Below are 27617 nucleotides of genomic sequence, written 5' to 3' on the forward strand. Positions count from 1 at the left end.
GCTCAGCGCGCCCCCTAGTGTCGTCTAGGCTTCAGCACACCACAGGTAGAAAATGTCGAAGGTACTTGGGTAAACCTGGACATCTTTGAAGCCAATGACCACATTTTCAGCGTTACTCTACCATCTTCTGATAACCCTGTAATTTTCTCATACCCCTCAAACTATGCCACTACATCTGAGGGTGCGAGGAGTCCTGGAGCCCCTCAGGTTACAGCCTATCCCTGACAGTAGCAACAGTACAAGGCCAACCAGAAGGCCCCTAGCACGGTAGTGTTGTCAGCATCTGGTCATGGTATCTGGTTCTTTTGGGCAACCAAGAACAGTGGAAATTTCCTGTGTTGTTGTTGGGGCCTCTCTGCCTGACAGCTCAACAGGGAGATAGCTGAGCCTCGGAACTGGGTACCATTTTAAAAACCTCTGGCTCGGGAAATAGCCTTTTAAAGACAACCTCAGTAAATCTGGTTATCCTGGAGCTTGCTATACAATGTACACCAGGCTGGCTTCGAACTCACAGAGATCTGCTTGCCTCTACCTCCTGAGTGGGTAATTCCTCTTTTGAGAGATTTCTGTTCAGTGCCACGGCCCACTGTTTGATTGGGTTGTCTTCTTGGTGTTTAGTTTTTGAGTTCATGTATATTCTGTATATTAAGCTGTGTCGCGTGTAGAGCTGGCAGATTTTCTTTTATTCTTTAGCCCGGCCCCCTTCACTCTGATAACTGCCCAGAAGTCTTTAAATTCTTCGAGGTCCTTTGTTGACTGGTGGCTTCTTTCGTAGGTGACTAGAGTCCTATTTAGAAAGCGCTTTTCTCTGCCTCTGTCTTCGTTTGTTTGCTTTTTGTCTTTGTTTTCTATTTCTGGATTTTATGTAGTCTTGACTGTCCTGCACTTTTTCTTCTTTTTTTGTTTTTTGAGGGTTTCTCCGTGTAGCCCTGGCTGTCCTGGAACTCACTCTGTAGACCAGGCTGGCCTCGAACTCAGAAATCCACCTGCCTCTGCCTCCCAAGTGCTGGGACTAAAGGTGTGCGCCACCACCGCCCGGCTCAAAGACATTTTTTATTCACTATTTTTGGTGACTATAAGTAAGTGTTTCCACTATGGAAAAGAAAGTTAGCACAGTACATTTTCTTTTCTTTTTTATTTATCTTTATTTTTTTTTAAACTGGATATTTTATTTACAATTCATGTTATCCCCTTACCCCATTTCCCCCCTGCCCTGGAAGCCTCTATCCTATCCCCCTTCCTCCTGCTTCTATGAGGATGTGCCCCCACCCCACCCCCTACCCACAGCACAGTACATTTTCATGACTGGGGAACAGATTTCTGAAGTCATGTTCAATGGTGTCAAAACTTGGAAGAAAAAAAAAAGTTAAAACAAATAAACAAAAACAACCTGGAGGTTGGAATTCAGTTTTTTATAAAGTCCCTTGTAAAAACAAAACAAAAGGCTGGAGAGATGGCTCAGCACTGACCGCTCTTCCAGAGGTCCTGAGTTCAATTCCCAGCAACTACACGGTAGCTCACAACCATCTGTAATGGGATCTGATGCCCTCTTCTGGTGTGCCTGAAGACAGCGAAAGTGTACTCACATACATAAAATAAATAAATCTAAAAACCAAACCAAACCAAAAAAACCAGAACTGGGCAGTGGTGGTGCACGCCTTTAATCCCAGGCAGATTTCTGAGTTCAAGGCCAGCCTGGTCTACAGAGTAAGTTCCAGGACAGCCAGGGCTACACAGAGAAACTCTATCTCAAAAAGAAAAAAAACAAAAACAAAACAACAAAATAGAAAACCAAACAAAACAAAAAACCCAAAACAGAATAAAAACAAACTTTACAGGGTAGGGCAAATTTTTAAAAAGAAAAGGGAAAAAAACCAACAACAACAACAAAACAAACCAGAGTGATTCATTGCTTCTCTTCAGACTTCTCTTCAGCGTTGTCTCTGGCCTCCCTCACAGAAAGGGCTTCCAGCTTCTCAGCCACCTTTTCAGCATTATCATTTTTGCCTGGTCCTTTCTTTTCTCTCTCTTCAATTTATTCCCTGAGTTCTTCAAACTTTGTTTTGAACTTTTGTACATTCTCAGCGTTTAGGAAGCGGATGGCCAGCGCTCAGGCTTGGGACACTCATCAGCAAAGTCGGCCTGGGTATTCCAGACCCAGGCGCGGTCACTGCCAGCATTGGGCTTCAGCTCCATCATCGGTGTGACAGAGTGGTTGGCGCATGTCTTCAAGGTTTTGTCCCTCCTTATGAGAAGGCGGATGGTCCCTTTCTTCTTATGCTTTAGAAGCTTGACATCTCCAGTGCCTCGCTCCTTCCATTCTGGGAGGTTATTCTCTGAAGCAAACCGGAAGAGCTTTGCACTCTGTCTTAAAAAGTTCCTCTTCATCTTCACCCAGCGTTTTAATTTTTTGCTCAGGAAGAGAAACTATTGGCTCGAACTGGGGTCGTGGCTGGACTCATCTGCATTCTTGTGGAAGTATCATCACGGTTCTCGTGACTGTCTTTGGTGGCCGTGGGGGTGGGGGTGGGGAGGCGACAGCGCTTGAATAACTGTGGGCCTGGCCGAGAGTCTTCCCTCCTGTCTGCTTTTCCCTCTGTTCCTGATCCTAGCACCCACGTTTTTATTGAGGGCTGGGATTAAAGGTATTCCCAAAGAAACTCGGGAGCCTTTTTTTAAGATGGGTCACTTTAAACTCAGCTGGTGTGTAGTTAAGACACGGTCTACAGGTAGGAAGCTCTGGGATAAATCCCAGGCAACAGCAACCACAAAAGAAAAAGAAACTAATGCTCTGATGTGGGGGCTGTGCAGGGGATATCTGGATATCCTTAGTGTGGCCCTTCTTCAGTGTGACCTGGACAGCTTCGGGGGCTGGAGAAGTCAACTCGAAGAAGTCCAGTTAGTTCCTGGACTCTTTAGTCTGCAGTCTGGAGGGACATTTGACATAACCTAGTCTGTCTCCAGGACCCTTGGGAGCTGCAATGCCGGTAATGGCCGCCAGGGGCAGCAGGACACAGGAGTAGGAGCCGGTCCAGGTCCTGATCACCTAAGCAGCTGTGAGCCTTGAATGCTCAGGAAGGCAGGGAGTTGTCATCGCCTCTGCCTCTTAATACTGAAGCAGCCAGGGATTTTCCCTTCAGCCCCAAACCTTATGTTTTGCGGTTTTCACGGGTCCTTATGATCTTCGGTCTGAAACACAACTTCTGAGTGAGATTACACCTCTGGCTCCTCCCCCAGATTGTTACTCAGCACCACACTCAGACACACACACACACACACACACACACACACACACACACACACAGCACGTGTGATCCCGACCGACACTTGGCATGCTGAGGTGAGGCAGTTGGATCAAGAATTCAAGGTCGGGACTGGAGAGATGACTCAGAGATTGAGAGCATTAACTGCTCTTCCACAGGTCCTGAGTTGAATTCTCAGAAATCAAGCAGTGGCCCACAACCATATATAATGACATCTGGCGCCCTCTTCTGGCGGACAGGCACATATGCAGGCAGAACACTGTGTACATAATAAATAAATTCATGTTAATAAAAAAAAGAGAATTCAAGGTCAACCTGAACTACAAGAAGACATAACAACACAAAAAGCATAAATGAATGAACACACACATCATAGACCAGTAGCATCAGGGGCCACTCTGTAGGGGTAGTTGTGTCAATTTCTCCCTTCCTTGTGAAATCCCTAAGACCATGTGTTTGTCTAGTGTGGGGGACCCTAGAGTCCTGCACTAGGAGTTGGAGGTGTTACTACATGCTGTAATTACCCCCAATCTCTTTCTTTACAGAAATCTTATTTCTCTACATTTCTTTTTCATTCTTTTAAAAAATATTTTTATGTATATGGGTATTTTACCTGAATGTATGTCTGTGTGCCACGTGCATGGAGTCCCCCAGGGGGTCAGAAGAGGGCGCCCTATCCCCTCTAAGATTGCAGTTACAAGTGGATGAGAGCTGGGAACTGAACCCAGGTCCTCTGGAACAGCAGTAAGCATTCTTCACCTCTGAACAATCTCTCCAGCTCCATAATTTTACTCGGAAGTGACACCATCTTTATTTTTATGCTTGGCTCTCTGTGATTCTTTTCTCTGCAGCCACAGGTCCTCACTCAGGCCTGAGCCACCTAACTACCCTGCAGAGGTTTGAATAGGAGAAGCCCTGGGTGTCTCAGGGTCACAGAGTTCAAGAGAAGGAGCTTCCCAACCTGTCCCCACAGTGCTCAGTCTACCCAAACACCTGATGTCCCCCAGCACCAATGCAGCATTGGTAACATAACCCACACATGGAATGTTCCAGATGCCCTGTGTAGGCTTATATTGTCCAAAACCTACTTTAATAAGCTTACTTAAATGTTTTAACCTCTCTTCTAGCTCACCACCCACCAGAGGTAGTAGAAAAGAAAGGTTAACAGGGCAAAGGAGGGTGTGGACCTGTTTAGAAATAGTTCTTTGGGGTGAGTTCAATCTGCTTTGTCAGGATATCAGCAGTTGAGTTCACAGTAGTCAGCAATGGCAGTTCAATCTAGAAGAAACTCTGAGGTTCTACCAATCAGCCTGAGTCTGCAGAAGCAGGAAGAATCTACTGAAACACCAACAGATATTCTTTGGTTCATTTCTCTCTACAAAGTCATGACAAACGATCAGCAAAGAAGGCAAGGCTGACCAATGCCACAGCATCGGCAGTGAAGACCAGCATAAGCAAAGACCAGTGAAGACCAGCAAAGACCAGCAAAGACCAGCAAAGACCAGTAATGAATGGCAAGTGGAACCAATGCCACACAGCATCATCTGCTGTCTGTTGGGTTTTATTTATACTCTTTCTGAATGTCATGTGTTCTCCAAAAGAACATCTCTCAAGATCTAGTAGAATATCACATGTCCCTTGTCCAGGCCACTTCCAGAAAAACACCACGTGTCTGCTTCAGCAAAAACATCCTTTCATAAGAGAGTTTTCAGAAAAACATCACACGACACCATCGAGTCTCCAAAGAAACCAGAAATTTCCACTTCATGCCTGGTTCTCCTAGATCATCCGGCTATATTGCCAAAGTGCTTCTTGTATGCCACCCATGTCTGTTTTTAACATAGAGTCTGTAATTCCATCTGTATCCCTAATCTTTATTTATTATGATCCTTTGAAATAACAGAAAGCCATTTTCTCCTGACTGGTTTTCAAACATTGGGAATGTGACACACTGACTAGAATTCTTGTATACCACATGCCACAGGTTTGATTTCTCAATACCTCCAAAAATAGGGTGGTGGCACCCAGTCCGGGATAGTGAGGTGACTCAGGTAGAGGTGCTTGCCACCAAGTCTGACCACCCAGAACCCACATGGAAGGAGAGAACTGTCCCCCCCAAGGTTGTCATCTGACTCCTTTCCCCCAACACACCCACCGCAATGGTGACCTCATTGCATACCGTAATACACATAAAGCAATAGTATGAATACATAGCATGTAAAATAGTTTAATGTTCCTGTGATTATCCTTGCATGGGTTGCCCTTAAATCTGCCTGGTGGCTTCTCATCACAATGTGGGTTTTGGACACAGGAAAATTTGCCCACTGGAAAGTCTGGAGGCAAACTGAACACAGCTTATATTTACGTGTCCTTAGACATACGTGTTCTTATACACATGTTTACATTTTCTTCAACATGAAACTGTCATAGTTCCATTTTCATTTGTATTGCACTGATGTAATAATTATGTGTAGGGATGTGCATGTCATGATTCTCATATGAACCTCAGAGGGTAACTTGCAGGAGTCAGGTCTCTCCATTCACCATGTGGCTTCCATGGATCAACCTCAGGAAGCCAAGCTTGGTGGCCAGAACCTTTACCCTCTAAGCCATCTCCATGGTCCTCTTGGAGACCACTGGGTTTGAATGATTCCTTTAGAAAGTTTCTTCATTCCTGGACTTGGCACAAACAGGAGGTTCCCACCATGACATTATAAAAGGCGTTTCCTGACAGATAGGTACTAATATTGCCTTAGATGACTCTGGAGAACCAAGCCTTCTTGCCCAGTTCCCACCTGTGGCAGTGTCAGCCAGCTGCCACCTGTGAGAGGCCAAACCTTTTAAATTCAGACTCCATTTTACAGAACTTGAACTCAGACAAACTAACAGGCTGGCACCCACCATTAGTTTCCAAGTTACCTTCTAACAAAACCCGAGCCTAGCTCCAGTCTTTAGGCTAACCCCTAACAAGAACAGCATCTCCTAGTTATTATCCTAGCAAGACCTGTTTCTCCAGGTTATTCCCACAACAAACCTGCACCCCCAGGTTACAAGCCAATCCCCTGACTAATGGTCACCAGGGCAGAGGGAAGCAGAAAGTAACATTATAATATGACTTCAGCACCAGCCAATAATGTTAAAAGCCACAGTAACTTCCCAATTAGATAGATGCTTGCACACTCACCCTTCACTTGCTGCTTACTATAAAGCCTTGCCCTGATAGATATTCGGAGCTCCTCATCACCAAAACTGTCCTGCATGACCCAGTGCTCTGGCCTGAGCTAGCTCAAATAAAAAGGCCCTACTGTGATTACATCAGATCGGCTCCTGTCTAGTTTTGGGGGATCGCTAATATTTCCCTGGCACTACACCTGGACGATCCCATATTTGCACTGAGAGCTTGTGTGTGTCACTGTCTGTGTAAGTTACTGTGGTCCTTTGAATAAGATGACCCCCATATTCTTGGTCATTTGAATACTTATTTCCCAGTTGGTGCTGTTTGGGGAAGCTTAGGAGGTGTGGCCTTGCTGGAGGAAGTATGTCACTGGGGCAATGGTTGGAGGTGTGAGCTCTCAGCTGTTCCTGCTGCCATGCCTGGTGTTTGCTGTCATGATGTTGATGGACTCTTAACTCTTTGGGACCCTAATCCCCAGATAAACTGTCTATAAGTTTACTTGGACATGATATTTTATCACAGCAACAGAAAAGTAACAAATACAGTTCCCTTTTCTATCACTGTGGCTTAACATCTGACAAGACACAACTTAGGGAGAAAGGGTTTATTCTGGTTTATTGTAGTCCCTAACACTAAATCTGTCAAAGTGGCCGCAGGCCCTTCCTTCCTGTTCCAGCCTATGGGCCACCTCAGTAAAATGTCCCACAGGAGTGGCACACTGCCGGGCAGTGGTGGCACATGCCTTTAATCCCAGCACTTGGGAGGCAGAGACAGGCGGATTTCTGAGTTCGAGGCCAGCCTGGTCTACCAAGTGAGTTCCAGGACAGCCAAGGCTATACAGAGAAACCCTGTCTCAAAAAACAAACAAACAAACAAACAAACAAACAAACAAACAGTCCCACAGGAGCTGTCCAAAATGGGGGCTCCTGTTATGAATGGTGGCTCCACTACATCTCCTCAGCCTGCAGGCATCACAGGAGCTGTCCACGGTGGCGACACCTTCTGTCCTGCTTCAGTCTGCAGTCCTGGTGAAACACTCAGGAGCTGTCCACGATGACATCACCTCTCCAGGCTCCTCCTGTCCCCAGCAGCTCAGCAAAAGCCTCCTGCATCTGAGAAGGACTTCCCACACTAACCCATGGGGCCAATGCCAGGGAAAAGGGGGTGAAAAAAAAAAAAGCTAGCAATCCCTGAGTAGGAAAATCTCATGACAGTGATGTGATTCATTGACAGCGCTCTCTCTCTCTCTCTCTCTCTCTCTCTCTCTCTCTCTCTCTCTCTCTCCATATATATATATATATATATATATATATATATATATATATATTTTTTTTTTTTTTTTCCACTTGGAAGAGCCTCTCTGGAAGGATAACCAGGTAAGTGATGGGGATTTCCTCTTTGGGCTTGCAGGAACAATAGAGATGCATCTGGCAGGATCCAGATGAAACAGATATCTAGGAAAGAGAGCTAAGGAGCCCTCTTGGGTTTGGAGGAGCTCTAGAGAAATGCAGACTAGTGTGATAGAATGATATGAATAGAAAGAGATTTCAGAAGAGCAGACAGCTTAGTTGTAGAATCAGGCTTGTAAAAAAAAGATATCTCATATAAGTTTTAAAAAATGTTTCCTTGCTGAGCTGGCAGATTTTACCTCAGATTATGCTTCAATATCTTTAGTGCTAGAGATATTAGTTAATTTAAATGGTTACAGGCCTATGAGCAGGACTTTGGTCTCCTACAATACAGAGCCATCCACAATGCAGAGCAACAACAGGCTTATGAAACAGGACTTTAAGGCAGACTATGCTGAATACCGCATCCTGCATGCCCAAGTCAGGGCTGCAAGCCACAGGTTCACTGAGCTGGGAACAGAGATTAAGAGACTTCAGAGAGTTAACTCCAGAACACAAGCTGCTAAAAGATAAGATAGTCCAGGAGTATAAAGGGTTCAGGGGCACAGTACCCAAGTTCAGGAGAGAGAAGCATCCTTGTTCTGGAAGTGGAAACTTCTGGTTCCTTCAGAAAGTCAGTTGTGGCAAATGATGTTTTATAAGCAGACACAGGTGAAAAAAACTGTTTTGCTAAAGCAGACACGTGAAAGTACACATGGTGTTTATAAAGAATATAAATAAAACCCAGCAGACAGTAGACGAGGCTGCATGGTATTGGTCAACCTTACCATTGTTTATTGGTCATTGTTTCTCCTGACTCCATAGAGAAAAATGCACCAAAACTCTTCTGGTGATGTTCTGGCTGTTTCTTGCTGCTTCTGCAGACTTGGGAGGATTGGCAGAGTGAAGTGGAAGTTTCTGGATATGTCAGCTGATACAGACTCAAGTGGAGTTTTGCTCAGACAAACTCATGTGGTGTTTTACTGAGGCAAGAATTATGTGAGGACATGTGATGTTTGGAGGGAGTATAATAGGACACAATGGACAGTGATGGCGGGCTTGCATAGCTGGCTTTGCAATGCTACCTTGGTTTCCTGTCTTCATCTTCACTGATCTTCACTTTGTTGAGAGAGTCATGGCAGAGAACTTCTCCTGGTGTCCCTGCTGGTCCTGGTCATTCTTGCTGACTCATGCCAATTTGATGGAGGCCTGGCTGTTCCTGCTGGGTTGTGCCCCAGCTGATGATTCGTGTTTGCTATCCAGACACTACAGACCTGGACTGCTGGTATCCTGTCAGTTGGAGATTGAAATCACCCCAAGGCACTACTTCTAAACAGCAAACAGCTGAGCCTCCCTGCTTCTTCTAGATTGACCCGCTGTTGCTGATTCTTGTGAACTGAATTGCTGATATCCTGACAACACAAACTGTATTTGCTGCAAAGAACCATTTCTAAACAGGTCTGCTTCTCCCCATCCCAATAACCTTTCTTTTCCACTACTTCCTGTGGGTGGTGGGCTAGAAGGGAGGTTAAGCATCTAAGAACCCCTATTAAAAATAGGTTTTGAAAATCTAAGCCAATAATCTCAGCTGTGGATTTGCTCCTGAGAGTTCAACAGAAAATCACATCCTATACCTAGGAACCCTGGAAAGAAGGAGAAGCAGAAACCACAACAGTAGCATGGCTACAGGGAGCGCCCAGGGCAGCTTCAAGACTGCATCATTAGTAGCTAAAACAAAAGGATGGGAGGAAATGTAGTGTGACTTATCTTGTGCACCCAGGACATTGAAGGATCCCCTCTGGAGTCTCTGATCTTTAGACCTAGTGACTCATAATCCTGGAAACAGGAATCAGGGTCTCAGATATAGGATGTGATGTCTGTTCATCTCTCATCCCTGTGTCCTTGTGATCACAGACTCTCAGCATGTGCTTCAGAGTGATGGAGGGAGCAGAGACCGGAGGTGACACAGCCCAGGAGTGACCCCATCAAAGATAACAATGGACTGAGCCCACCTAGGCACAGCCTCATCCTGTCCCAAGAGATACACACAGCATAGTGACACAGATTCTGGAAGGTTCTCCATCTGCCAATGTATTTCTTCAAAAATCTCTAAGTATTCTCACTTCATGAAATTAACAAGCAGCCAACCCTCAGGTCAAGATGTTAACAATCAAATTCACATTCAGATTCTTATTCTTTGTGTGGAAGTGAGGAGCTGCAGCTCAGGGCAGCATGGAGCTGACAGGATGCAGATGTCTCCCAGTGTTTGGCTGGACCAGTAAGGTTGGCTGTGGAAGGGAACACAGGCAGTGCAGGGACAGGGTCCTGGTGTGCAGGGGCAGGCTGGGCTCCACAGTTCTTCATATTGAGCCCACAGGATCACAGGGAACATCAGACAGTGTTGTCTAAATAATCCTGAGGGCTCTGGATGTTACAGGAGAGACCTGAACACACTGTCTGTCACTCAATCCACTCCAGGCAGGTGTCTTCATGCTAGAGAATGAGAGTCATGAACCATCACTGTGAAGACAACATTCCAACAACCCACCACTCACAGGGGATTCTGGGAGTCCCTGAAACCCAATCATGTCCACATTGCCCCTCCCCAATCAGGCCCCAGAGTGTCACCTTTACAATCTGGAAGAGACATATCAGAGCTCTGGGAGCTGTCCCTGCCTAGGGTAAAACAAAACAAATGTATATATATTTGTGTGTATGTGTATGTATTATATCAAGGTACAAAAGACACCTACAGAAGATTTCTCTGGAGGAGCTATTATGGATTCCCAGAGCTCCCATCATCCCCTGTTTCACTCCAATGGCCTCAGGGATAATTCTGTCCCCCACACTAACCTGGAGCTGGAGCATAGTCTCCTCCTTTTCCACCTGTGAGAAGAAAAGCAGAGAGAGTTCAAGGAAGATCTTGACACTAGGAAGTTCCCAGAACTGACAGCAGACCCAGTTGGAGACAGCAGCAATGCAGAGTGTGGCTGTGTTTCCCATTAACGGAGCAGAGCACACTTCTAAAGGAGGCTGAAAGAAAACTCAAACACTGCCCTTTCCTACCTGTGTTTCTCCTCCTCTTTATCACAAAAGCCACCACAGCTCCAATGATGGCCACAGCTCCAAGGACAACCAGAACAGCAATGATCACCATGTTAGAGTCAGTGGATGGAGGAGGCTCTGGGAAGGACAGGTACAGGAAATGAAGGTGAGGGTCATGACCCCAGCTCAGCCCTGACCAGCTCAGGGTCTGCAGAAGCCTCTAGCTTTCCCTAATCCCAGCTCTGCATCCACAAGCTCCTTACCCCATCTCAGGGTGAGGGGCTGAGAGAGCCCCTCATGTTGCACATGGCATGTGTAACTCTGCTCCTTCCCAAGAGGCACCACCACAGATGCCCACTTCTGGAAGTTTCCATCCCCTGAAGGCCTGGTTTCCACAAGCTCCATGTCCTGCGTCAGGTCCTCCCCATTCAACTGCCAGGTCAGGGTGATGTCAGCAGGGTAGAAGCCTAGGGCCCAGCACCTCAGGGTGACTTCACCTTCAGATCTGGGGTGATGGGTCACATGTGCCTTTGGGGGATCTGTGTGGAAGATTTAAGAAATCCCACAATGAACAAGACAAACTGAAATCTACACAAGACTCAGTTGAATCAATGATGACACTGAACTATGTGTCTGACACTTCAACTGTCATCGCACTAGTGACCTGTAGGTGGAGCTGGTCCCCTCAGCACAGAACTGCACATTTTCCTGGGGACTCAGAAGCTAAGAGGGAATCCACATGAGCCAGTGGGTCAACATGGCCGACCTCATGTGATGTTCTATAGCATGAGATAGGTAGTCAAAGAGTGGAAGATGGAATGGAAAATAAGTAATTTATATATGTGTTTATGTTCATATCTGTATTAGAAATTAGAGCTATGTGCTACTGGAAGGGGTCCAAACAGAGACTCACCCACTGTGGTCATCTTGGTGACCAGCATAACTGTTAGTCCAAGTGAACAGCCATCACAAAGTGTGTTGCAGAAATGTGGTGAACCTCTGACACTCAGCCAGAGAAAATGACTCCCAGCCCCTTCCTCTGAGGTGACAAGGTACAGGTGTGTTACACAGGATCCCTGGAGTGTGCTGTGGACCCAGTGCAGCACTCACTGGAACACAGCAGGCTCACAGGGTGTGTGGATCTTCCCTCTCACTCCAGCCCTGGATTGCAGAAGACCCTGTCTCTCAGAAAGTCCAATTCCTGATTCACTAGGGGGAGCCTGTAACTTGTGGGGGCAGAGGAAGAGCAGGAGGCTTCTGGATGTTTAGTTCTGACAGGAAACAGTCTAAGTTCACAAGAATCTCTCCTTTAGCTGGAACCCTGAATTAAGTTGTGTAATCATCCAGTCTGTGGAAACTGATACAAGTGATAATACAAGGGCCTGGAGAAACAGGATCACTCCAGTGCAGACAAAAACTGACTGGAAGTAAAATAATGCCAGAAGAGGGAGAGGGAGAGGGGGAGGGGGAAGGGGAGAGGGAGGAGATGGAGAAGGGGAAGGGAGGGAGAGGGAGAGGGATAGGAGGAGAGGGAGAAGGGGAGGGGGAAGAGGAGGGGAACAGGGGGAGGGGGAGCAGGAGGGGGAGAGGGAGAGGGAGGGGGAGGAGAGGGAGAGGGGGATGGAGGGGGGGAGGAAGAGGGAGAGAGGTTGAGGGAGAGAGAGAGAGGGAGGGGGAGGAGAGGGAGAAGGGGATGGGGAGGGGGAGGAGAGGGGGAGGGGAAGGCAGAAGATGGGGAGGGAGAAGGGAGGGGAAGGGGGAGGGGAAGGGGAAGGGAGAGAGGGAGAGGGGCAGAGGAAGGGGGAGGGAGAAGGGAGGGGAGGGAGAGGGAGAGAGGGAGGGGGGAGGGAGAGAGGGAGAGGAGGAGGGGGAAGGGAAGGGAGAGGGAGAGAGGGAGACGGGAGACGGGAGGGGGAGAGGAAGGGAGAGTGGGTGGGGGAGGGGGAGGGGGAGGGAGGGAGAAGGGAGGGAAAGGGGGAGGTAGAGGGAGAGAGGGAGAGGGGGAGGGGAGGGAAAGGGAGGGGGAGGGGGAGGGGGAGGAGAGGAGAAGAGGAAGCAGAAAGAGGTCAGAAACAAGAAACAGAAAAGAGAGTCCACAATTTATATTGCTCCAGGTTACCCCATAAAGGCTCCTGTGTCCATTCAGCACTGTGGAAATAGACAGAATTGTGTTGTCAAAGAGATGAAAGATCTACAGACAGAGAGGGATCTGGGAGAATTAATTCATATGGAAAGTTCTAGAAACTGGGGGAACCAGCCTTGTGTAGGGAGTCCATGTCTCCCATCAGGTAAAGGAGACTTCCGGTCCTGAGGTGTGGACTTCCGGTCCTGAGGTGTAAGGGCTGACACACTCAGCATGACAGGAGTCAGTGTCCACAGACAGTGGGTGTGGACAGAGAACCTGGCCTGGGAGAGGCCATGGCTGACAGCAGGGAGCCCCTGCTGTTCTGTCAGGAAATTCTCTCCTTCCCTCCTGAGACAGACTGGGAACTGTCCAGGGAGAAGGCTGAGCCCTGGGAGAGTCAGTGCAGTCATTGTGATGAGGATCAGGACACCCAGGGACACTCTGTCCTCTCTGAGACAGGGGCATCACCCCAGCTGAGGGTTTCTTCTTCCCCAGGACTGAGCCCCGGCCCGAGGGCAGAGGGAGGAGCTGCCCGCGGCCCTGCACCTGTGCGCAGCAGCGTCTCCTTCCCGCGGTCCAGGTATCTGAGGAGCGAGTCCACGCACTCGCCCTCCAGGTAGGCCCTGTATCTCTCTGCATCACCAGTCTGCTCCCACTTGCGTCGGGTGATCTGCGCCGCCATGTCCGCCGCCGTCCACGTTTCCAGGTCATCGTTCAGGGCGATGTAATCGCGGCCGTCGTAGGCGAACTGCTCATACCCGCGGAGGAGGCTCCCGTCGACCCCACATCACAGCCGAACATCCACTGGATCGTGTGAGAGCCTGGGGGACCCGGCGGTCAGCCCCGCCCACCCGCGAACTTCTCCAAGCTGAAAGGGAAACCGGTCCGGGTCGGTTCTGCCCACGAACCTCGGACTTGGGACCCGGGGCGTCTCCGGCCCCCGTGTCGGGACGTGGAGGGGTCGTGACCTCCGACCCGGGGTCACTCACCGCCCTCGCTCTGGTTGTAGTAGCCGAGCAGCGTCCTCAGGCTGTACCACTGCTCATTGCCCTTGGCGGTCTGTGTCTCCCGCTCCCAATACTCCCGCCCCTCCTGCTCCACCCACCGCGCGCGCGGCTCCATCCTCGGATTCTCCGCGTCGCTGTCGAAGCGCACGAACTCCGTGTCGTCCACGTAGCCGACAGAGATGAACCGGGGCTTCCCGAGGCCGGGCCGGGACATGGCAGTCTCGAAATACCGCAGCGAGTGTGAGCCTGGGGGCGGCGCGCGGTGAGACCCCGACCTCCTCCCGGGACCCTGGTCGGGTGCGCGGGCCGGAGGGGAGCAGGGCGCGGGGCTCGGGACGCGGGTGGAGAAGGGGCGGAGGGTCCGGTGGGCGACGCGGGGACGCGGCTTCCCCGGTGCCGCCTCCGCCCCTCCCCGCAGAGCCCGTTTCCCTCCCGACCCCGCACTCACCCGCGCGGGTCTGGGTCGGGGCCAGGGCGGCCGCCAGCAGCAGGAGCAGCGTGCGCGGCACCATCGCCACCATCTGGGATCCCGGGCGTCTGAATCCCGCGGGCTGCGTGGACTTTATAACCAGTGCCCGCGGCGACGCTGATTGGTTCCCCGGGATTGCGTCACCCAATAGGAGTGAGACCTGCCCACGCGTCATCAGTGTCCCGGCAGAAGGACCTGACACAGGAGCAGAAGTGAAACAGGGGAGATGGGGAATCCCCAGCCCTGGGCGTCCCCACCCCTGACCTCACCGCCTGGAGACTAAGACTTTGCCTGCACCCTGTGCTGTGGACAGAGCGCTGTTTGTCATGGTGTCTCCGAGTTCTGACCCAGAAGCTGTCTGGACACCAGGAGAGACCCGCAGGCCAGACTCTGTGTGTCCTCTCCTCCACCCTTCCTCTTCCCTCTTCTCCTCAGAAATCAGACCCTGGAGTCTTCTAGAAGAAAAGCCACTTCCGGGAATACAATGGCGGTACACGTGGTTGGGGATGCAGTGGAGAGATGCTTCTCCTTAAATGGAGTCGCTGGGCTGCAAGTCCCACACGGACCCCACAGAGTCCAGGCTCTGCGTTCACCTGCAGTGGGCGGCTCACACTGCCAAGCCTGACTGTAAAGAGGACTTTGCCTCTTCCCTCAGGATCTGTCTTCTCAGACTCGGGCTGAAACACAGATTCGTCCTGTTTCTTCCCAAATGAAGCCTGTGTAGTTCCAGATGGGTGTGTTTATTTACACGGATCTTCATTCTCAGTCCTGAGCTTGTCTGTGTGGACCTGGGTCATTGTCTCTGCACTGTAGACCCCCTTGTCCACTGGAAAGAGGGTTTGGTATCAAAGGGGACATAAATCACCCCGTTCTCCATGTTTCCTCCCAGTGTTCTGCAGTGTTTATCTAAACGTGGTTAACATTAGGAAGGGTAGGGTGGTGTATATCTGTAGTGTGGGGTGTCCCATGCACTTCCCCCCCTTTTTAACTTATAGGACCAATAGGCAAATCCTCCATAGGTGTTAACGTCCTTAAGGCATAAGGGTCTGATTGTCAAGGAAAACAAGCAAAGGAATCAGCACTGGAAGTGGCATTTGGTATATAGGAATCATAATGGGTTTCTGACATCCTGCTGGTGAGCAGTCTCCAGTCCCGATTATCTGGTTCTTCCCATGATATGGTTCCCTGACATAAAACAAGCAAAGGATAGTGCTATGAGGAGTGGGGCTAACCCCAGCATGGTGTTAAGGAGGGTAAAAACAGCCATGAGAATGACGCAGAAGTAGCCTTGTGTGGGGTGGGGGAGGGGGTGGAAACAGCTGCATCGAGCTGTGTCAGTGAGGACATGAGTGTCCTTCCAGGTGATCTGGTTGTGTGCCCTCAGGTGCCTGCATGGTCTCCTCTTTGTTTTCTCTGTGATCCCCAGGTGTGACCTCTTTCTGACTGGAGGGGTCTCATCAGATATTGCAGGCTGGCCCCCAGACAGGGTGAGGTTGGTCCTCTGGAAAGATACAAACAAATCCCCTTCTTGTAGTTAATAGGTAACCTGACCCTATCCAACACCTGTCAAATGGGTCCTTCCATCTGACCAGGATGGATAGTGGTGGTTGACTCCAGTGACAGACAATGGGAGGTTTGTCTTGGGTGGCATAGAGGTTGAACACATTCAGTGTGAATAATGCCAGGTTTAATTTGGCAGTTGGTGGTAGGAAGCCTTGTGTATCATTAATTATTTTTCTAAAGTATTTGATGTGTTGTTTCAATGACAGTTTAGTTCTGAGGGTTGTGAGGGATACCAGTTTGGTGGAAAATTTTCCAAGACTTGCAGAAATTTTAGAATTGATAGCTGTTGAATGAATGCAGGTCCAGTATCAGCTTTGACACGGAGAGGGACCCTCATAATAGCAAAGATGGAGAACATGTGATTAATTAGGTTTTAAATGAGAATAGGTATCAACAGTAACAAAGACAAATTTTTGTGTGTATGGAGTGATGGGATGTGGGTGACATCATTCTTGCAAGAGGGCATTAGCCTGAGGGCCTCTGGGGTTGTTGTGTAGCAGGGGTGTGAATTAGGGAAGCACCGGAGGAGCAAGTTCTGAGGATGTGCTTGAGGTATTTTAGGGGGGCATTGGGGAATTTGAGCTGTAGCCCCTTCAGGTTAATATGGGTTATCTGATGGGAGTTCTTTAGCAGTGAGGGGTGACAGAGTAAAGGCCCCAGCTGTGACAGTCTTACTGGCTGATGTGTGGCCATCAGAGATGGCTCTGGTGAGAGATGAGTGTGGCCACACATGGCTGACTAAAAATGGGATGTGTTCTAGTTTAAAATATTTTTGAAATCTTAATTAATAGTTGGGAAAAAGGGTCACCACCAAGTCTGACATAGGAGCAGGCTAGCCACAGGAGAAAGTTGACCGTATAAGTGCTGTCTGAATATAGTTTAGCTGGTTCTTTTAGATATGTTAAGATCAGAAAGATGGAATACAGTTCTTTAAGTTAGGGAGATTTATCTGTAAGAGGGAAAAATGTGACCAAAAGCCCGTGTGTCTTTGGTATACTGTGTAGACAGCATCCTGTGGCTCTCCATCTGTAAAAGCTGTGGGCCTTGGGATAGCAGACCAAGAGAACAGTGGAGGAGGAAGCCACCTAAAGACTAGTGTGGCTGCAGGAATTTATCTTTAGGGTAATGGTTGTCTGTCTATCCTGGGAAGCCAATGAGGCTATTAGCAAAAGAGGTTTGATTTCTCAGGAGCCATTGGATGTCTGAGATGGGGAAGGGAAAACAGAAATCAGGTTTTTTGGGTTTTTGTTTTGTTTTTATGTATATGATGAGTATACTGTAGCTGTCCTCAGACACACCAGAAGAGGGCACCAGATCTCATTACAGATAGTTGTGAGCCACCATGTGGTTGCTGGGAATTGAACTCAGGACCTCTGGAAGAACAAGAAGTGCTCTTAACCGCTGAGCCATCTCTCCAGCCCAGAAATCAGGTTCTTTACATACAATTTATAAGGTACACTCGCTTCCTGTCCTAATAGTGGATAAAGTGTCAACCTCCTTTAGTAGCTGAGGCACAACCCCTGTTGGAGCATGGAGCCATTCTAGCATCCTCTGAGGTTGATGTAAGGCTCCAACCACTGTGGGGAAGAACTGAATGTAAAACCTGGATTGGGTGTTGTGGATCATAACAAGCCAGGTGTTTCTAATGTGGTGTTTAATAGAACAAAGGGTCCCTCTGGCTGCTGGCATCAGGGAGAGGAGAGAAAGGGGTCCTTGTCACCCTTAAGTAAGAAGTGTGATTACCTCATTGGTATGGTGAGCCAAGACTTAAACCAATTAATATTGCCTATGAAGCTTTGAAGGGTTATTTCGGGTTAATGCACTGGGGAAGTCACTGACAGGTGTAGCTGGCCAGACTGAGAGTACGCCGATTTCTCTTTCTAGAAATGTGATAGGACCAATAAGTTGAATCTTTCATGTTTAAAGATTTATTCTCTTTTATGTATATGAGTACACTGTAGCTCTCTTCAGAGATATCAGAATAGAGAATTGGATCCCATGACATATGGTTTTTAGCCACAATGTGGTTGCTGGGAATTGAACTCAGGACCTCTGGAAGAGCAGTCAGTGCTCTTAACTACTAAGTCATCTCTCCAGCCTGAACAAGTTGAATCTTAACTGTGGATAATATAAAGCCTCTTTCTGTTAGGGCTTTTATGGCTTGTTGTTTAAGATTCTCTGAGGTTAGGTTTCGATCTTGCCTTCTAGCTTGTCATATTAACAGGTCATCCAAGTAATGAAATATTCAGAGGCCTAAGTTAAAAGGGATTTTAATGCACCAGCTACAGCTTCTTAGCAAATGGAGGAGCCCTGCTTGAGAGAGTTCCCTCCACTCAACTGAGCTGGTCCTGAGGCATTGACTTTAGGTACTGAGACAGCAGTTAGGGGGTTAAATGGTCCCAGGCCTGGAGTGTACATAAACAGACCTGCTTAAAGCAGCCAGCAGGAAGTACAGCTTACTAAATACCTGTGGAGAAATTACACTGGAGGAACCATTGGTGTGAGGCAGTGATCTCATTTCATCACAGGGACAAATGGGATACACATGACTATGTAAATATATTATGTCCATTTTTCCTTTCCCAGAGCGGTTCCCAATGTTTCTGACATTACAGAGCTGCTCTGTCTGGGGGTTCAGGGAGATGCTGTAGATGTGTTTCTGCTCAGATGGAAGGGGATCTTGAGACTTGGAAGCCCAGGAACCACACAGCTCTGAGGTGGGACAGTGTCCCAGTGGAAGGGCATCCTGAGACACAGGAGACGCATCCTGACCACACAGCTCTTAGAGGAAGTCTCCTCAGCAGAGGCATTGCAGCTCCAGGGCAGGGTCTCCCCAGCTGAGCTGAGGATCTAAAGTGCCTCAGTCCACATCTTCTCTTCCCTTCTTCTCTTCATTGCTGTGTTTCTTCTTGTCTTCTTCTGATTAGAGAGAGAAAAATCACACCAATCAGCAAATCTCACAAAAGAGATTTATTGGAGGATCCAGAGTGTGGAGGGACGAATCCAGAGATCGTGGCCTTTGTTCTCAGGTGTGGGCAGCAGGGAACTGGACAAAGGGCGGGGCTTATGTAGGATTTCTGAGGGGGCGGGTTTCTCAGAGCAGAGATTTCCAGAGTGAGGATTGATGGGATTTCAAGTCCTCAGTTTGGGGTAGCTCAGGGATTGTTGGGTTTTCCTGTTCAGGGATTAGTGGTTTTTTTCACCCTCTTTTCCCTGGCGTTTGGCCCATGGGTTAGAGTGGGAAGTCCTTCCCAGATGCAGCTGGATTTTGCTGAGGCGCCATCTCTTGAACTTCTTGAGCTGATGAAGAAGCCATGGAGTTATGCTGCTTACTGGCTTGCTTCCCCTGCCTTGCTCAGCTTGTTTTCTTATAGAACCCAAGACTACCAGCCAGGGATGGCACCACCCACAATGCCCGCCCCCCATATTACTATTTGAGAAAATGCCTTACAGCTGGATCTCATGGAGGCATTTTCTCAACGGAAGTTCCTTTCTCTCTGATAACTCCAGCTTATGTCAAGTTGACACAGAACCAGCCAGTACACCTTGAGAAAGAGGGTTGGGCCTATTTATGAATGGATGCAGAGGGTCTGCCACATGCTGGCAGGCATCTTCATTCATTCATCATAATCTGTCCAGTTGCACAGTCTGCAGGCAACAAGCCGGGTTACACTAAGCACTAGGAAAGCCAGGCTTAAGTTTAAAGCAGTACAGCTACTGTTTCTGGGGTGTTCTCTGGATCCTTGTAAGTGCAGGGGGATTTCTGTGTGCATCTACAGATGCAGGGTGAGTCTCGATGGCACCGCTGTGGTACAGTAAGACTCCCTGAGCATCCTGCACCTTCTTTAGAGCGTTTCCACATCAGAGTAACCGTCAGCAAAGGCAGGGCTGATTGGAACAGCTCCCTTGTAACCCATCAGCCCCTCCTGCAGTTTTCCCTGCTTACAACTTGCTTAACTCAAATGTGCACCCGAGTTGTGTGACGGGATTGTCCTGGTAGACTTGACACCCCTCTTCTCACCCCAAAATGTGAACCCACGGCAGACAAAAGTAACGAGGGCACCAAAGTCCACCTTTACCCCGAGTACAGGTGATGGGTTATTGTGCTGGTTTGAATAAGATTGGCCCAGGGTGTGGCACTATTAGGAGGTGCAGCCTTGTTGAAGTAGGTGTGGCTTTGTTGAAGGAAGTGTGTCACTGTGGGGATGGCAATGAGACCCTCCTCCTAACCACACTAGGTCTTCTCTTAGTGGCCTTCAAATGAAGATGTAGAACTCAGGGCTGGAGAGATGTCTCAGAGGTTAAGAGCACAGACTGCTCTTCCAGAGGACCTGAGTTCAATTCCCAGCAACCACATGGTGGCTCACAACCATCTGTAATGGGATCTGATGCCCTCTTCTGGTGTGTGCTCCTATGCATAAAATAAGTAAAGAAGAAGAAGGAGGAGGAGGAGGAAGAGGGGGAGGAGGAGGAGGAAGAAGAAGAAGAAGAACAACAACAACAACGACAACGACAACAACTCCTCTCTGCTCCTCCAGTGCCATATCTGCCTGGATGCTGCCATGCTCCCACCTTGATGATAATGGACTGAACCTCTGAACCTGTAAGCCAGCACCAATTAAATGTTGTCCTTATAAGAGTTTCCTTGGTCATGGTGTCTGTTCACAGCAGTAAAATCCTAAGACAGTTACTTACAGGAGTAGGGGTGACTCAAAGGCAGCTCACACAACCCAGGTGAAGACTCATGACAGCTGGGACCCGGGAACTCTGAGAGCCTCCTCTGGGCCGCTGGGCTGCTCAGAGTCCTCCAGAGGTGACTCTGGGAGACGATGCTTGTGGATCAGGCCACTTTCCCAGAAATGTGCTTGTTTACATCCTGAGTCTAGCCTCCCCCCTCACCTCCTGGGGGATGTCTCAATTTCTCTGCTGTTCAAAAAAGCTGCAAGCTCTGGGAAGATGGTGCTTTAGACGTGAGCTGACCGCGCTTCCCTGCTTCACTGCTGTTGTTACCCTCAAAGCTCAGGGTAGGCTGCAACACTGATCAGGATGTGTGGTTGAAGTTCCACACATGGCCTGCAGGCGGCTCTCTCCTGGCCTATGGAACTTGGTACTATGAGTACACCCAGTGATTTGAACAAGCCAAGGAAAACAGGGAACCACACCGCTGTCAAAAAGCGTACCTCTTTCATGACACCACGAAATTGTTACAAGTTATTTGGGAAATTCTAGGTCAGCGATGACAACCTTTAAAGAATTTATCATTAAAGCCAGTCAAGATGTTATTAAAACCTTGGCGTGGTACTCATGCCTCTAATCTCAGCACTAGGGTGGGGTGGGGACAGAGGCAGCAGATCTTTGGAGTTCTCAGTCACCTAGGTCTACACAAGGTGTTCCAGGACAACTGGAGCTACACAGAACCTTGAAATGTGTGTGTGTGTGTGTGTGTGTGTGTATGTATGTGTATGTATGTATGTATGTATGTATGTATGTATTCTGCTGGTGGCGGAAGCCTTAATAGCAAGCCACCAGCAGAACCACGCTGGTATGCCAGGCTACTGTGTTCTGACGCTGTCTTGCCATTTGGCACGGGGGCGGGGCGCAGGAATGATCTGGGAGTGCAGGAGCCTGAGGCCTTGCGCTGCCTCCTAGCCAGGAAGCTCCGGACAGGCGCCCGGGCTTACACCGGTCTGGTGCTGTGCTTCGCCACCACCTCCCCCCACCCCCACCTCCAGTCGGGCTCAGCGGCGGCCCCGCCTCAGGATACAGCTCACATCCGTCTCAGGTGGATAGCTCCATATGTAAGAGCTAGGGCTAGGGGCGCGCTAACTCACTATGTCCCACACAGGACATAGTATGAGTAATGGGCAAACAGCCAATCAAATATGTACACGCCACTCTAAGGGCTATTTAAGCTGGCACCGCTCGGGCTTCTTTGTCTTTCCTCTTCATGATACAATAAACGTTCGTTGCAGAAGGATCCTGGCCCGTGTGCATTCTTGCAGGCGAGAAAGTAGCGCGGGCTTACATGTATGTATGTTATGGCAGAGCATTGAAAACCCAGCTGCCATGATGACAAACTACTGCAAGGCTTGCTTGCATCTCAGTTGCTGTCAAATAACATGGTTAGATTCTTCCCAGTGGCCCGGGGCTCTGAGCATGTTCCCCAGGTCACTGTGAGCACAAGACAGCTCAGGACCGCCGGGCAGTGGTGGTGCACCACCACTGCCAGGCGCACGCCTTTAATCCCAGCACTTGGGTGGCAGAAGCAGGCGGATTTATGAGTTTGAGGCCAGCCTGGTCTACAGAGTGAGTTCCAGGACAGCCAGGACTACAAAGAGAAATCCTGTCTTGGAAAAAAAAAAACCTCACACACACACACACACATATATATGCACACACATACGTACATACACACACACATACACACACACATACACACACACATACACACACACATACACACACACATACACACACACATACACACACACATACACACACACACACACACACACACACACACACACACACACACGTCACCAGATGCTCCCAGGGCAGCACCCAGGATAAAGCAGCTGTCAGCGAGCTTGTCTCTGAGATCCAGTGCTTGTGGACAATGCCCAGTTGCTGACTGCAACTGCCTGCTTTCCTTGTAAGCATTCGCCAGACTTGAAACAGGCTTCTGCCAGAAGGGGGTTCTGTTTAACTGGCAGGGAGCTGAAGTGAGCAGGTCTGTCCAGCCTTCGAGTGTGTAACAAAAGTGTGTAAGTGAAAAGAATAAAAGCCCATGGGCATTGTTAGCTCTTGCTTCCAGTGAGGCATACAGGCACACACTGTTGCTCTCTTCAGACACACCAGAAGAGGGCATCAGATCCCATTACAGATGGTTGTGAGCCACCATGTGCTTGCTGGGAATTGAACTCAGGACCTCTGGGAGAGCAGTCAGTGCTCTTAACCTCTGAGCCATCTCTCCAACCTCTGATTTATTACTATGTGTATGGGTGTTTTGCTTGCACACACATCTGTGCACCATATGCCTGCTGTATCCACAGAGCAACATTATGTTGCAGTAAATCTCTCGCCCATGGGAAGTCCATAGAATAAAAGACACAAGTCAATAAGTATCAAATGAATGCTGCATGCCTAGATTGGGCAGATTTACCATTAAACTACTCTATTCCCCGGCTATAAGAGCTCTTATCAACTTTCGGTTTCCTAGGTCAAGGCCTTCTTTGTCTTCTCTCTCTCCACCCACTGCCCTCTGCTTCCACCAACTGCCAACTCCACCGCTTCTCCCTCCCTCGCTCCCTGGTCTTCCTCTCTTTCTGTCTCTGGCTCCTCCCACACCTCTTCCACTGCCCAATCACTGGCTGTAGCCTTTATTTAACAAATTTGATTGGACAGAAGGTTTACAAGATTCACTCCTCCTTCGCAGCCCTTCCCAGGAGTGGAGTTACCATGACAACAGGAGGCTAGGGCTATCCACCACAACATTACCCACAGAAAACACCATCTGAATCTTTTTTTTTTTTTTTTTGAGACGTTAAATCTTACTTTATGTGTGAGCATTTTGTCTGTATACATGTCTGTGCACCACGTGTGTGGAGTGCCCATGGACGCTCTAAGAAGGCGACAGATCCTTCCCTTGGAACTGGAATTACAGATGGTTGTGAGCTGCCATGTGTGTGCTATGAACCAAACTCAAGTCCTCTGCAAGAGCTGCCAGTGCTCTTAACTACTGAGCCATCTTTCTGGCCCCAGCACCTGGTTCTTTTTTAGATAGATCTTGGGATCCTTAGCTCCTACAGCAGCCACCATGTGCAAGAAAGTTTCTAGAGATGGCTGGAAGAGGGCAGCAGCTGTATTGGTGTTTTGGAAGGGTGAAGGGGTTGCCTTCACTCTCTAGGGCTTTCATGGAGACTGTACTGTGTGAGAACCAACCTCATAGTGACATGTCTCCGTTGAGGTTTCTATTGCTGTGGCAAACACCGTGACCAAGGAAACTTGGGGAGGAGAAAGTTTATTGGGCTCACACTTCCACATCACTGTTCATAATCGAAGGAAGTCAGGACAGGAAGTCAACCATGGCAGGAACCTGGAGGCAGGAGTTGATGCAAAGGCCATGGAAGAGCACTACTTACTGGCTTGCTCAGCCTTCTCCCCCAACCCCCAAGCCCCACCACTGTGATTTCAACAGGATTGGGTTTCTCTGACATCCCTGGCAGACCAGGCTGGGTTTGAACTCATAGAGATCTGCCTACCTCTGCCTCCCAAGTACTGGTATTAAAGGCATGTACCACCAACCCAGAAGTCAGCCTTTCTTTTTTTCCATTATTCACTTTGCAGCCTCCACCCCGTCTCCTTTTAGTCTCCCCCTCACACATTCCTCCCCCCTCCTCCCTCCCCTTTTTCAAGAATGTGCTCAGTCCTGCTTTCTTATAGAAGCCAGGACCACCAGCCCAGGTAGGAGGGCTGGGCCCTTCTCCATCACTCACTAATTGAGAAAATGCCTTACAGGCTTGCCTGCATCCCATCCTATGGAGGGATTTTCTTACCTGAGGCTCCCTCCTGTGATGGGCTTAGCTTGTGTCAAGCTGACATATAAAACTATCCAGCACACGTGACCGGGCAAAGGGAACTCCAATGGTAGTTGTCTTCAGTGGGGAAACCTAGCAAGGCTTCAAGTCTTCTGGCTTTCCCTGTGAACATCCATCCCTCCCACCAGGATGTGGCGGCCAGATCTCTTCAGAAAGAGGATCTCAGGAGCGGAGCGCTAAGCAGCAAGAGCACTTGCAGAAAACCCAGCTGTGATGCACAGCACTGAGTCACGTGGCTCACAGCCATCTGTAACCCGCTCCACGGGTGCCCTCTAGTGCCCTCTGCTGGCCGCCACAGGCAATGCACATTTAGTGCATTTAGACAGATGCTGTCAAAACTTGTACACATACAGTAAAATATTCTGAAAATTACAACAAAGAATGAAATGGAGACTGAGGCATTTGGCCGTAGGTAAAGGCAGTTCGGTCTGAGGAGAGACCCCGACTGTGGGAAAGCTCTTCTGTGTAGACCATCCTCCTCTTTGCTAACCCAGGGAGGCATAGAGAGGTGCAGCCAGGGGCACTGAAGGTGAGACTTTTGCTCATACTTTTGAGCAGGGGCAGCTGCTCTTTCCCAGGAAGAAAGAGCACTTTCTGAAGACATCCATATCCCCCACAAATGGATGACCCAGAGTAATCCCACCTACCCCTTCTGAGCCACGCCCACCCACATGGCCTCCCTCACAACACTTAGTGCTGAGGCTGGCGGTACAAATGCAGTTGAGTGGATCTGAAATCTCAAACCAGCAACACAAGTTCCAGCCTCTGTCAGGCCAGACCGGGCGGGGCCCACGCGGTGCCTTAGCAATGTCTGACCCTGAAGTGCATTCGAGGTCTGCAGAGCGCCAGTTCCGGTACAGCAGTGCTGGCAACGGCTGGGCTGCACTCTGTACTTTCACCTCCTGATGCCGCCCCTCCAGGGATCCCAGCCACACTGCCAAGAACTCAAGATAATCCTAGAACAGGCCTGCTCCACAGACACAGATCCATGTCTGAGGTCATAAGCTACCTGGGCTTTACGTACACACTTCTGAACTTCAGACAAAAACGAGAAAGGGAAGACAGGCCAGACCTCTCCCACAGCTTCCAAGGCTTCAGGCCCCTGCCCCGGTTGATCCCAGTGAGGGACTCCAGGCTCTTTACAGAGCTAAGCGTGCGTGAGTGTGTGTACAGCTTGCGCTTGGGCAGGCTCTACCAGGCCCCCACTTAGAAGGGCAGGATGCCTGGGAGGCAGAGGCCCTTATACAAGAAATCCAGCTGAAGACGAGGTACCAGGACAGGACATGCTCTTCACCTCCCGAGCCCCAGCAGTGCCCCAGCCTCCCGTCCACAGCCACTTTAGAAAGTGAGTGAAACCAGGAAGAGAAGGCACAGGGAAGCCACAGGCTCTTGGGTCTGGGCCCTACCTCACTATGACCCTGCTGCCCCATGATAGAGCTCACAGCCCTCAGAGTGACCCTGGTTCTGTAAGGCTCGGGAAGCCCCCAAAGGGGACCCCACTCGAGTCACAGGATGGCACGCACCCAAAGGACACACGGAAGACCAACTTGCTGCAAGAACACGAGGTAGTTTAATGGCTGAACGTTCCGGGCCGACATGTGTCTCAATGTAGGAGACAGAGGCATCGACCCCGTGGCTCCAGGGTTTAGGGTTAATATAAGTTCGGGGTGGGGAAAAGGAGAAACTTTCGTGCGGGTGCACACGATTGGTTGTTTTCCAATTTTTGAACATCTGGCCAAACAGGTCCATGGGGGCGGGGAGCAGTTCCTGCAGGCGGATGTTTATCTCTTATCTTCATTCCTGGGATGACTAGGTAGCCCATTGTCCTGTAACTCTGCATTCTTTGTTTATGGATTAACTGGCCTCTGGTTGGCAAACCAGAGGGGCGACTTTAGCTACTCAGGCTAGGGAGAAAGAATCTATAAGGCCCTTTTATATGTTTTTCATGGGACCCATAAAATTTTCTTTTAGTTCAAGCCCCAAACAGCACTTACAGACACCACAGACACAGCTGTTTCATTCTTAGTTTTGTTAAAAAACAAAAACAAACAAACAAACAAACAAACTCTGATAAATCAGGACTAGGTTTAGGAGTGGTGGTGACACAGAGAAGCATAGATAGGGTGGGCCGAGGCGTCAGGGGTGGTCGGTAGTGTTTCCTCCTGACCCCGTGTCCTCTTCTACAACAGACTGCCACAGTCCAGAATGGGTGACTCCTCTACCGTGTCTGCTCAACTGAAAAAGAAACAGTTACAGTAAGATTCAAAATGGGAAAAACACGTGCATACTCACGCACGCGCACACACACACACAGCACACACAAGAAGGTGGCACTCACTGTAGGAGGAAATGTCGATCTCATCGGGCAGCTCACTGATGTTGACCTCGAAACGGTCCTGCACGTCATTCAGGATCTTGGCATCGTTCTCGTCTGACACAAATGTGATGGCCAAGCCCTTGGTGCCAAACCGGCCCGCTCTGGCCACCTGGAAGGAGAAGGGGAAGACTGCAAGCCTCATAGGGAAGACAGAGGAGAGGAAGGTGCAGAGCACACACACAGGCAGTGGGGGTGAGAGTGGGCAGCTTACCCTGTGCAGGTAGGTGTCCGAGTCCTCTGGCATGTCATAGTTGAAAGCAATGTTCACACGCTCAATGTCCATGCCTAGGCCAAACAGGTTGGTAGCCACAAGAATCCTCCGCTGAAAATCCTTGAACTGCTGATACCGAGAGAGCCTTTGGAAGAGTAAATGAGAGGGTTGAGACTCCCTTCTCTCCACACCGCTTCCCCCTCAGGACAGGACACGAACACACAGATGGGAGGACACGCAAGGACACATGGCTAACTGCCTGCCCACCTCTAACCCACCTCTCTTCCTGGGGCATCCCATGGTGGATAGCAATGGCTGGGAAGTTCTGCTCCACTAGAAGCTGAGCCAGGGCGATGCAGCGCTGCACAGGCGTCACAAAGATCACCACCTGAGGAAG

At 49.3% G+C, this 27617-nt stretch overlaps 2 protein-coding genes and 1 pseudogene across 2 annotated transcripts in view; all 3 read right to left on the bottom strand.

Annotated features, from left to right (window-relative positions):
* LOC117724198 (H-2 class I histocompatibility antigen, L-D alpha chain-like) overlaps positions 1-14563 on the bottom strand; it is a 42045-nt gene extending 27482 nt beyond the window's left edge. The window contains 8 exon segments of the mRNA XM_076916842.1: positions 10455-10502; positions 10680-10712; positions 10893-11009; positions 11135-11410; positions 13543-13776; positions 13779-13817; positions 13986-14249; positions 14452-14563. Coding sequence (XP_076772957.1) covers positions 10455-10502; positions 10680-10712; positions 10893-11009; positions 11135-11410; positions 13543-13776; positions 13779-13817; positions 13986-14249; positions 14452-14524 — 1084 coding nt within the window. The 5' untranslated portion in view covers positions 14525-14563.
* Positions 1907-6523, bottom strand: LOC117724661 (ran-specific GTPase-activating protein pseudogene; annotated as a pseudogene).
* Positions 14564-26676: 12113 nt separating the features above from the next.
* On the bottom strand, positions 26677-27361 carry LOC117724227 (spliceosome RNA helicase DDX39B-like). The gene is made up of 3 exons (XM_034523936.2): positions 27221-27361; positions 26971-27118; positions 26677-26867 (listed from the first exon to the last, which is right to left on the bottom strand). The coding sequence occupies exons 1-3, from the start codon at positions 27290-27292 to the stop codon at positions 26851-26853; spliced, it is 237 nt and encodes a 78-aa protein (XP_034379827.2). The 5' UTR covers positions 27293-27361; the 3' UTR covers positions 26677-26850.
* Positions 27362-27617: the final 256 nt, after the last annotated feature.

The sequence above is a fragment of the Arvicanthis niloticus genome, chromosome 20 (assembly GCF_011762505.2).
Source record: "Arvicanthis niloticus isolate mArvNil1 chromosome 20, mArvNil1.pat.X, whole genome shotgun sequence".
Classification (NCBI taxonomy): domain Eukaryota; kingdom Metazoa; phylum Chordata; class Mammalia; order Rodentia; family Muridae; genus Arvicanthis; species Arvicanthis niloticus.